We start from the raw sequence: 11,580 nt of genomic DNA, 5'->3' as shown, positions 1-11,580 counted from the left end.
GTGCTCTTTCTGCCCTGCACACACACCGCTTCCATGCCCCCCCCCACCCCATAGACTTACCTGCAGGGAACTGCCTGGTTCTTTCATGGGCACACAAGTGCACAGGATACCCCCTGCCTCCAGCAGCTCCTTGCAGGCTGGAATGCTGCCAGCCTGCAAGGGGAAACCTGGATCCCTGCATGATGCTGCACATCTGGGACAAATGCTGTCTGGGAGTCATGCAGCCCAGGACTGGGACTTGATGGTCCTTTTCCAGGACTGTTCCCCCCCAATTAGGGACAGGTGGTCATCCTATGTTATACCAGTATGGCCACAAGCCTTTCAGCTCCAGAAAAGGTAAATGGGGACTTGGCTTGTAACACACAGCTGTTTCCTTTTCCGTGTAAAATGAGCTAATGGTCAGCCATGCAATCCTTAGAGGATTTCATCACCCTCCCCCAAAGGAAAAAAAAAAAACAAAAAACCTCTCGACTCAGGCACAGGAGTCATTGAAGAAAGAAGCTTTCTTTGGCTCTGGTTCCAATAGGTATTGCTGCTTAGCAAAAGCTTAATCACCAGCCCTGCTGGGCCAGATTTTATTTATTTCTAATATACAAACAGCCAAGGTGCCCATATCTGTCTCCATTGATACTGTAGGCATCCAAGACCAAAAATCTAGACCCTCAGCCTGCCTGCTCGGATGCCACTTTGCTCTAGGGACATCCCAGTTTGTCAGTAAAGCTACTTGGGTACCAGATGGCAGTTCAGGCTCTGCCCTCAAGCAGACACCCTGAGCAGCTCACCACAGCCAGCTAGATCTGCAAAAGGGACGTGTGAGGACTACATGCCTGTGTGGGTAGTGCCCTCGGGTGGAGACTTGTATTATGGCAGCAGTAGAATTTTCTGCCAGCCTGGCTGAACCACCCCCTCAAACTACAGAAGCCCTCTCTGTTGGCACAGCTGCATCCAACCCAGTGTAGCCCATCCCTTCCTACACCCTGAACTAACCTTGCTCTGCCAGCAAATCTTTGTAGTGTTGACCAGACTTTAGAGCCCTCAGTGCCCCCCTCCAGTGCATAGGGCAAGGTGGATGCCCCCAAACAGGAGCCACAGAAGCCGGTCTGCTACCCAGGTTACTGCCAAAGGGCCCAGGCACACAACAGCACCACAAGGGCGTAGGGCTTTACCACCCATCAGCTATGCCAGGGATGCCCAGGCACCTGGTCTTAGCTTTCATTTGCTGTTGGCTAACTTGTAATAGCACATGGGCACACTGAGGGCTGAGCTAAGGTGGCAAGAGGAATGCTGAGTGGATTGACGTTCTCACAGTTATGCACCTGCAGTGCAACTAGGGCTTACCCCCATGCCTGCCCCTGCAGCTAGCTGCCACCTTGCTTAGAAACGGCTTCTCTCGCTCTTGGAAGAAATAGCTGTGAGGATGTGGGAGATCAGAGATTTGAGTTCAAATGCGCCAAGGAAGAGGAAAGGATTAATCTGTTTTTAATTCTTGCCCAATGAATCTCAATGTCTGTTTTGAGGGTGAGTTGCCTTCCCAGGAGCTAGAGAACCAACTGATCTGTGGCAGTCAAAAGCATCTTACTCTGCAGTGGTTGAAGGGAATGGGGCTCCCCCAACCCATATACCCATTCATCGAGTTAGAAAAGTCCATTAAGGCTCCTTCCAGGCTCACAGCCTACTGTATTAAGCACTGTGCAAACACAAGGCAAAAGGTGGCAATTGCCCTGAAGATCTAAAACAAGCAGAAGATAAAAGGCAAGAAAGAGAAGCAGAGAGCAACAGGAAAGTGACTTGTCCACCACCCCAGCAGTTAATAGCCGGAAGGCCTCTGAGGCCCAAAAGTGCACTCTCCCCCTGCCTGATCTCTGCCAGATTCAAATACAAAGCAGAGCCAAGTTTCTGAAGGGCTCCAGGAAACCCCCAGTAGCTTCATGTAACAATGTGCTAGCACAGGGGCGGGCAGTTATTTTGGGCAGAGGGCTGCTTACTGAGTTTTGGCAAGCCATCGAGGGTCGCATGACAGGCAGCCAGGGGCAGATGCATATTAATTTTTTAGGGGCCCCGCAGGCCAGACAGAACGGCCTGGTGGGCCGCATCCAGCCCGCGGGCCACATTTTGCCCACCCCCTGCTAGCAGCATCTCCCAAACACAAACCATGCCCATGCTGTTCAGGAGGTGCTTCTGGCATCAGGGAACAACGTTTCCGATATGATAAATGGTTGTAATTGCTGTTATGTTTATGAACCCGTTTTTTTTGTAGTAGCTGTGTTCTGGGTCCAATTAAATTCTCTCCGTCTAGCCATTAACAAAGCCAATCGCACCTTATCATGCATTAGCAGATGTATGACCAACAGATCAAGGGAGGTAATGCTCCCCCTCTATGCGGCACTGGTCAGGCCGCAGCTGGAGTACTGTGCCTAGTTTCGGGCACCGCACTTGAAGAGGGATGCAGAGAATCTGGAGAGGATCCAGAGGAGAGCCACTTGCATGATTAGTGGCCTCCGTACAAAACCCTACGAGGGGAGGTTAAGACATCTGGATCTCTTCAGCCTTCACAAGAGACGTCTGAGGGGAGACCTTGTAGCAGTCTGTAAGTTTATCAAGGTGGGGACAACAGAGAGATGGACACATGCTATTTACCAGGGCACCCCTAGGAGTAACTAGGAATAATGGGTACAAACTAGTGGAGAGTAGATTCAGGTTAGACGTTAGGAAGAAACTGTTCACAGCAAAGGTAGCCAGAATCTGGAACGGGCTGCCAAGAGAGGTTGTACTGTTACCTAACTTGGAGGGCTTCAAGAGGAAGCTGGATAGGCACCTGGCTGGGGTCGTCTGACCTCAGTCCTTTTCCTGCCTGGGGCACGGGGTCAGACACAATGATCCTTCAGGGTCCCTTCCGGCTCTACTATCTATGCATGAATCTATTTTCTGTCCAGTTCGTTGAATTTGGCCAGCTTTATCTCCTGTCATTTGGAAAGCAGTGTGTAAGGAAACAGATGACTAGCTGTGCTACACGGTTGGTTGCAGTATTGACTCTATTTATCATCTTTAAGTTTGAAAGGTGTTCTATAACAGGCTGTTATGTGAAAGGTAAGAAGGCCAAGGACAGGAACTAGCCTAATAGCCGAGTGAAGCTGCAGAATGCAACTGCTCTCAGAAGGGTGGTGGTGGTGGCTACGTTGTTCATGTTAACAAGTCAGCATGAACTCCACTATCTTCCTCTGGGGACAAGACATTAAAATGGGAACGTGAGCAGCAATGGCACAGAACCGTGTGCGTCATGCTAACGTTCTCCAGAAATGTCACATGATTGCTGATAGGTTAAAGAGGTCCTGAATGTAAACCCCACTGCTCAAAGTATTAGTGCTTGAGTTAACGGATCAAATGAGTTAAGTTGGTTAGTTTACTTGGTGTTTTCTATGGTCCATAGACTGCATAGCATGGTTCAGCATCCATCCCATCAGCCACACGCCTCATGCTGCAGTTCAGATGGCTGAGCTAAGATTGGATGAAGGTTGTGGGTGAGAGGAAAAAAACACCAGTGTTTCAGGGAAAAACAGTATTTATTTAAAGCCAGTACAAAAATACATAGGCACATAAGAGTCCTTCTGCTATCATTCATGAAGTAATATATATATATATAAAGCCTGCAGTACATTCGAATCAAGAGCATCCTTTGAACACTAAACGGTCTTTTTGTAAATAGACTCTATATAGAAAAACATATTTAGAGTAAGATTAATAGTATAGAAAATATTCTATTGTATGAATTTTGTTCAGCTTCCCAGTGTATACAATATCATCCGGATCTTGGCACTAAAAATGTGCACGTTTACAAACAATGTAAGCTTTAAAAATATTTTACAGGACAATAAATCTAACCAGTAGATTAAAAAAAAAAAAGGTAGAAGTTCTCTCAGTAACGAACACCTGACCGAAATGCTTCAGACCAGCATGATGATAAGCAAAAATAAAAGCTATATGAAAATATTCTAGTTTAAGCTACTGGTAAGAATTAGACGGCTTGGCTAAAGACTTCCATGATTTGGTCAAACACCACATTAAGTTAATCTAAATAAATCACTTGAAACAAAATTCGGTGCTGCTCCTCTAAGGTAAAGCACAGAAGGAAGAGATGCAATGGCAACTTTAAGCCTTCTCTGCATCTTCCCTTTTCCTGGCCACGAGCTTCTGGTATAATTTGGAAAGCTCTGGGGCTTTGTCCCAGTTGTACCCCTGCCCCCCCCAAGTCTCTGCAGACCATTTCAACTCATGAAATTGCCATAAAGGGGAAGTGCTGTAGTCCTACTTTAACACCTACCCCCAAGCCAAGACTTGCAAGAGGATATCTAAAGGCAAACTCATGGCTCTCTTCCTTGGTGCCTGCACTAGGGGAATAAAAACTACCACAACTGGAAGAGGGACTTTTAAGATTCATTTACACAGCTCTGATCTTTAACCTGGCATAAAGGGTCTAGAGAGAGGTTTTGTGCCATGATCTTGCTAAATTAAAAAAAAAGGGGGTTTAGAACAAGTACTTTGATTTGCATGATCAACTAAATCAAAAGTATTAATCTTGGAATAAGTTTTCAGTGTAAGTTAAAAACACTTCCATGACGACCCATTTACAATGACCAGTTTCTTGGTTTTTCTCCCTCACAAAGAAAAGCAAAAATTTAACAGGAGAAATTTCATTTGCTGAATTTAAAATCAGCATGTGGAAAAGGCAAACAATTTAAAGTTACGTGCATGATCCAACAGCTGCCTATAAGCAAGACTACTGACAAAGCAGACAAAGAGAAAGTGTCATGCAGTCTTTTGCCTACTGTGTACAGTTCACACCCTTGTTCTGAAATATTAGCTTTCTCCAACTTTGATACAAGAGCTGCAATAAATCTACCCAAAATCCCAGATCTCTCAAATTAACACCTAGGTGCAATGAGGGGAAAATTAGGTTACATAGTTCAAAACCAAATGTAGTTCAAGTTAAAGTTTTGCAGTTTTTACATTGGATTTTCTTAGTACACAATAAAAGGGAAAACTATGCATCTGGTAAATCCTTTTGTTCTAGCTTCTTCCTAAGTTTATCTTATTTAAAAGAATACTCATCACAGACTTAAGGATTATTTACTTTCCCCCCCATAATTAATTCCTCCTCTTCCACCTCCCCGACTGAGGGATTTAAAAAAAAAATTACAAGCAGCTTCACTGAACTCTTCCATCCCCAGGACTGGCTCTTCTTTAGGAGACTCATAAGGTCATGCCATCACAGTACAGTAGGAACTAACTGCATGATTTCAGGAAGCCTTTGACAAGTCAGGGTATCATTTGCACTGAATGCAGACTTCCACTTCCTTTAATATATAAACAGCATATGTTTAGCTCATTTAAAAATACCCACGTAAGCAGGCTGTTTAAAGAGTCTGAAATGGAGGACTAGCCAACAATGCAGGCTGCCAAGGAAACACAGTAGATAAACACTGTATGGTTTTAGCCATATGTTGATTAAATGTTTTTGCACAAAAATCTACAGGAATTCTTACATCTGAGAGGTTACATATGAAATATTCTGACAGGTGCAGCATTTCTTACAACCGCAGTTGGGTTTTCTACCAAATATCCTTTCAGAGGCAACCAGAAAAAAGTGCCTATGAAAGTCTCTTCTAAAAAAATGAAGGATAGAAGTAAAAATAAAGGGAAAGGGAAGTAGTATATAAATTTCACCGAAGATATTCACAGGGAGAGATTTAGAAAATAATACTGCAAAAATAAAAGTCAGTACTTAACTTTTGGAAAACTGCACTCAACAATAAGCCAGATACAGAATAAAATCTGCACAGGGCTACAACATTAGAACTATATCAGTACATATTAAATGTCCTTTTTTATGGAAAAAAAACAGACATTGCCTAGAAGAACAGAGGTAATGAGTTAAATATTCACTCTAGGCAACACTTTACAGACCTTTCACTAACTTTTAACATGCATAAAGTGTTAAGTGCTTTAACTGTTCAATATGCTGAACTAGAAAGTTAACTTATTTGTCTTTGTATCGGGATGAGAGAGCACTCAAAAACGTTACTTTTAGAAAGAAGGCTTAGACAGACTTTCACATGATTTTTTAAAGTAAAAGCTCAGCCTGATCTGCAAAATCTCAGGGATACCAGCAGGTTTATTTCAGGTGCTAGTGGGAACCGCTTTTGTGATTCACATGCCTAAAGGATGGGCCGCTTCTTTAATTAAATGATCCCACTGCAGCACCAACCTCAAAATAATTCTAGGACTAGATTTACACTGCAGCCCAGTGTGGTCTAGACACCTGATCCACCTTCTTACAAGCTACCTCAGGTACCACGAGTTATCTAGCCACAGCAGCACAGAGCTAGCTCCGTGTGGGCTAGCTTACCCTGCTGAGCAGCAACCTGCCGTGCTGCTCAGACTAAGACTGAAAGGTCAAGTAGTTGACTCAAACTGATTTTCAGGGAGGCCCTTGCCAGTTCACCAAGGTAAATAAATCTGAAAGTGCTGCATCTCTAGTACTGTTGAATCTCTCCTCGAGATTGCTTACCCTACCTCAATTTTGCAAGCACTAACATGTTTGAGGCCAGCATCGAATCTGAGCAGGGTGAAGAGAGGCTTCAAAAAATTTAAAATTAAAGCATCTATTACAAAATCCCCACAAACTAATGGTCAAAACATGGTTGAATGGTCAAAACCTAAACATTGGCATGTATTGCAGAACGGCTTCCTTTATTAAAAGATCAGCAGGCTCCAGCCTTTAATATGCAAGTCATTCTTTTCTCTACCAAAGGAAAAGTTATATTTCAGTCCCTCTGCACTTCTAGCTCACGAAATTCCCCCAACTTTGGAAAGCTTAACATCGACAAGACGACCAAGCTCTCCAACACGTGAATAGTCTTTTCATGACTTTTGCAGGGACTACAGAGGGTTTATGGTTAGTGAAAGCTTATAAAGCTAAATGATTACTCTGTTCTTGTCTAAGACTGAGGTGAATACAGCACCAGAATCTGTGACCAAGAGGAAAGGCTATGAAAGCTTTACACAGTCTTTAAAGCCTCCTGATCTGAGCTGCTTCAAGGAATGGACACGCTCCTCCCCTCCAAAGAAGTTAGGCAGACTAAATTTCAAAGAATAATTCTTTGGGGGCAGTTCATACCAACTCCTGCCTGTTGTACCTCTGTGTTTGAGGGGCTCCTAAAAAGAAAGCTTTGTGGCTGTCCTTCCCAATGCCTGCACTGATGAGTCCCCCTCTGACTCAACATAGGACTTTGCAAGCTGCTTTATATCACTGTCCCTTTTACACTGCGTAAAGGGGACAGAGTCGTTTTTACTGGTGTCCCTGCACAGAGCTTATTCAACACTGTTTAAGATTGCCTGCTGATCTGCTTAGTTGCATCACAATACAGATGCAAACTAAACTGTAACTGAATGAGTAGGACAAGTCTTCCCACAAGACAATACTATACTCAATAATGTCCAGAGTACTTTTCACACAACCTTCTGAAGTCAGAACTCCTACGTCATCATTGATGCACTGCTTTACTACCAGGTTTCAGAATAATTAAAAACATGTTTTCCTCATAGCCTAAATTAATCTGATGTGTATTTAATGTACAATCAATTATAAATCTTTTAAATAGATTTGTAAAAGGCTGCAGTCTTTAGATTGTCATGGAATAATGTTGGTACTTTGCATTTGCAAAGAGACCTACATTGACAAATTTTTACTACCACCAGTAATCATCACTGAATCAAAGCCAAGGGTTATTTTATAAGTAATTCCCTGGTTATACTGAGCTTTTTCCTTTAATGTCCATCTTGATGCTAGCTTCAGACTGCTTATTTAGCTGTTCTTCTGTAAAAGTGATGTAGGAATACACCAAGCTTCCAGCAATACTGCAAAACATTTTGAAATAAAAGAATGAAAGAAATTGCATTAACATTAGAACTGCAAGTAAGTTATTACGTATGTACTCTACACACTCCAAAAATACTACATTTGTACCCTCTGCAATTTGCAAATAGAAGATTCCAGTGAAGACGCTGGTCCAAATTTTTTGACCCATACCATACACCAATATAAGCATGGTCCTCATTACACAGACATTCAAAATATTAGACCTGACACTGCAGGCAGCCTGACATCCACAAAAACAAGAGCTTTGAAAACACCCTTTGTCATGTTTTACTGAAAGCTGCAAAAGGAAAAAAAAGACATGAAGGTGGTACAATGCAAGAAGGCTGATGAAGAGTGGTGAAGTGCCAACCATAAGCTTGCTTTACTTAGCTAATCTCTGCCTCCCGCCTGTCTACTCCCCACCCCCATATACACACACTTCGAATTCCACCCTACCTTTCCCCATACACGGTGTATTCTGTTCACTTGGATTTATACCCTCCGTGCTTAATAGCCAGAAATACTAATTTGGTTGGTACATCTCCTCCATCATTGGAGTCACCAGTTTGGCTACAATAGGGAAAAATGGCAGAGGCTGTTCTTTGTATAGCTAATAAGGGAAAAGGGTGGCATTCATCTTCTAAGGCCATATTGACCTAGGTCAAGATCATGAAACAACATTATAACCAAGTCCATTGGAAAGCTTAAGCAACATCACTCTCTTTTGCTACCTTTCAGATTCAGATGTGTAATTTAGCAGATAGTAAGAACAGCCCAAAATTACAGGCATATTTTAGCAACACATTCCCTTCACTCTGAAGTACTGCTAAGGCCATTAGCAGGCGTGATATAATTAGAGCTGTGAATATTCAGCCAGAACAGGAACAATAAAAAAAAGGCAATGGATTCATTTTAGTTCAGTGAAATGTAGGTCAAGACTGTACCAACAACGTCCAGCTTATGTGCACTGAGTACCAAACAAACTCCTGAATTCCCAGCACTACTGCCTGGGACCAATAATGCATTTGCACTGTGTACTGATGCTTTTGAAGGAAAAAAGCCAGAGGGGGCAGTTAATTTTTAAAAGCCATTCAGGAGAGGGTAAAAGTTCATGTATATGTTCTGTTTATAACTACAGAGAGTTGTAAGTCAAGAATTGGGTTTTTTTGATCCTCCCCTTGCTCCCTTAAACTTTAAAAAGTTATTTTCCCTTCTATAGTCTCACCACGAGCCCTATAAGCAATGTCAAAGGATCTGTCAATTGAATAAGTCCAATATTCTGTCCTCAGAAAGTAGTTGGTGTAAGATGCTTCAGAGAAACCCCTATAAATTCTCTCACGTTTGCAATACATTCAAGAGAGAAAACTTGTTCTTTCCTCAGCTTATGCTTATGTTCCGAACATGATGGATAATAATCATTTACTTTAACCTTGACACTCAACAGCACACTGAATCTATCTACTTCTCCTAAGAATCTTGACTGTCACTCACAACAGAATCTGGGCACCCTCCGTATGAACTCAATAGCAACACTCAATTCCACAGAAAATCCCTGGCATTTTTCCCTTTCAAGGGCAAAAGGTACTTCACTATATGTGTAGTGCCATTTCATTTTAATTGCCAAAAAATGGGAAAATTGAGGGATTTTTAATCAGAGAATTTTGGATTTTTAGCAGAGAAAACAAGGATCCCTGATCATCACTTAGTTCATCTCATTCACCTAGGGCAAGCTGGAAGCCAGGAGGTTCGGGGGAAGACCTGCTTATTTGCTTTTACTACCTTTGTGGGGAAGCATCCGACTTCTTCACAAATAAGATGGTGGTCAGACCAGCGGGCTAATAAGTGGTTAAAGCTTCCAATTTTCATTCCAATGTTGGAGAGAATCCAACGTAGTCAGCTGCATGCATGCATCTACGGATTCCCTGATGGAATCTTATTTTTTTCCTGTGCTGTTAGATCAAGTATTATTGTCCATGTGCCAGCTGAGATCAAGAACAAGAAATCTGGAAGATTAAATTATAGGGGCACGCAGCATCTCTGGAGAACCTCCTAGAAGCTGACAGTATCTTTGTGGAGGATGGGGGGGAGCAGGTTGGGGAAAGGGGTCTGTATTCTCTAAGTCTTAAGTTCCTCTTGTCCTACACATTTCACACATATGGATGAATGCATATGCTCTTGTTTCTGAGGTGGAACTTATTCTGCCTCCCTGGGGGAGGTTTTCTGGTGCATTTTATACCTCAGAAGCTTATCCCGGGCATCTAGCTTGCATCACTGAGACACAGTTCAGTGCCACCCCCAGCCCTGGCTAGGCAGAGGAAGGTTGAGCACCTTATTTAAAATTAGATCATTTTATTAGATGACACTTGCATCCTGCTGCAGGAGTCTCCAGGTTTTTTTCTCTCCAGGGATTTTACTGATTGATCATCCCTCTTTAGATTCTTAGATGTATCTATTCAATTTTGAAATTTACAGCCTACTTCAATAGCAAGTATAAGCAAATAACTTACTTTGAGTTTCAAAGCTATGCTAATTCTTCAAACAGCATAAAAGTGACTTGACTTTTTATATACCATACATAGGTTCTAAGTATCAACATGCCCCTCCTAAACCTCATGAAATGCAGGGAGGAATATGTTTTATAAAAACAAGGTAAAAGTAACATAGATGTCACACTGGATACATGCGCATTCTTCCATGAGAGCTTACCCTCCTCCATTCCTTGTTTTTTCTCTCTCCCCCTTCAGAGTAGTCAGTTTACAACAGATGAACATTAAGAGGTGTTTTGTGTTGCAGCTTAAACCTCGTGGACACTTTTACATGTGCTCCAGGGGCAAAGGGTGGGAAGAGCTTTAATCAGAGCAGCTCCAAGTGACACCGCACCTCCTATATCAGCATCCATATGCTTAAAACCAGTGTGGGGGCTCTTGAACTAAAGCTCATTTGACAAGCTTTAGATAAAGCACCTCCACCACCATTTTTAAGCACAGGAATGGTGATACACAAGACACAGGAGGTTGCTGGAATGTGGCAATTACCACGCTCCAGCAGACTTGCTCGAGTCTGTGCCAATGCACACAATATACAAACTTAACTTCATGTACATAAGACCCTTGATGCCAATGACACTATCCACATGCCTGCATGTATGCACGATCAGGAGCTATCATCTCCTGTGTAATAATGTTGTGGTTGGTTGGTTCTTCCTGTCAGAACAAAGTGCTGTTCTCTGCTGAGATCTAATTCCATAAGTGTTCAGACAGCTCAATACCGTTCTCACCAATTCCATAACAAGCTGGTGCAATTTCGAAGTCAGAAATAATTTTGAGAAATATCGCACACTGAAGATAAAAGCCTTACCTGATATTTAACCCAATGAAGTTTGTCCATGTAAAAATATAGTCTCCTCCAAAAAACATCCCAATATATGTTATTAATATGTTCTGGGGAAAAAAATAAGATTCATGCATTTTAGGTATTCACATTTGTCAACAGAATGTAGAAATGTGAAAGAAACTCATATTTGCTTTGTAAGTCTGAATTAAAAGTAGCCATTTTCACAACCATTTAAGATATTCCTATATATAGGTTTTGCCCTGACAAATGCAACACTTCCTTCAGTTCGCTTTGCTAAGCCCGAAAACAAAGACTGCCAAAAAAAAAAAAAA

At 42.3% G+C, this 11,580-nt stretch overlaps 1 protein-coding gene across 1 annotated transcript in view; it reads right to left on the bottom strand.

The window, feature by feature from the left end:
* Positions 1–3,541: 3,541 nt before the first annotated feature.
* SLC35D1 (solute carrier family 35 member D1) overlaps positions 3,542–11,580 on the bottom strand; it is a 63,641-nt gene continuing 55,602 nt past the window's right edge. Inside the window, exons 22-23 of the mRNA XM_019528290.1 lie at positions 11,273–11,355; positions 3,542–7,914 (exon numbers count right to left, since the gene is read on the bottom strand). Of these exons, the coding sequence (XP_019383835.1) occupies positions 7,806–7,914; positions 11,273–11,355 (192 nt within the window). The 3' untranslated portion in view covers positions 3,542–7,805. The remainder of the gene's footprint in view (positions 7,915–11,272; positions 11,356–11,580) is intronic.

The sequence above is a fragment of the Gavialis gangeticus genome, unplaced genomic scaffold (genome assembly GCF_001723915.1).
Source record: "Gavialis gangeticus isolate Ggan-Ray unplaced genomic scaffold, GavGan_comp1, whole genome shotgun sequence".
NCBI classification, from domain to species: Eukaryota; Metazoa; Chordata; order Crocodylia; family Gavialidae; genus Gavialis; species Gavialis gangeticus.
The sequence above is the reverse complement of the archived record's forward strand: the minus strand, read 5'-3'. Positions and strand labels throughout refer to the sequence as shown.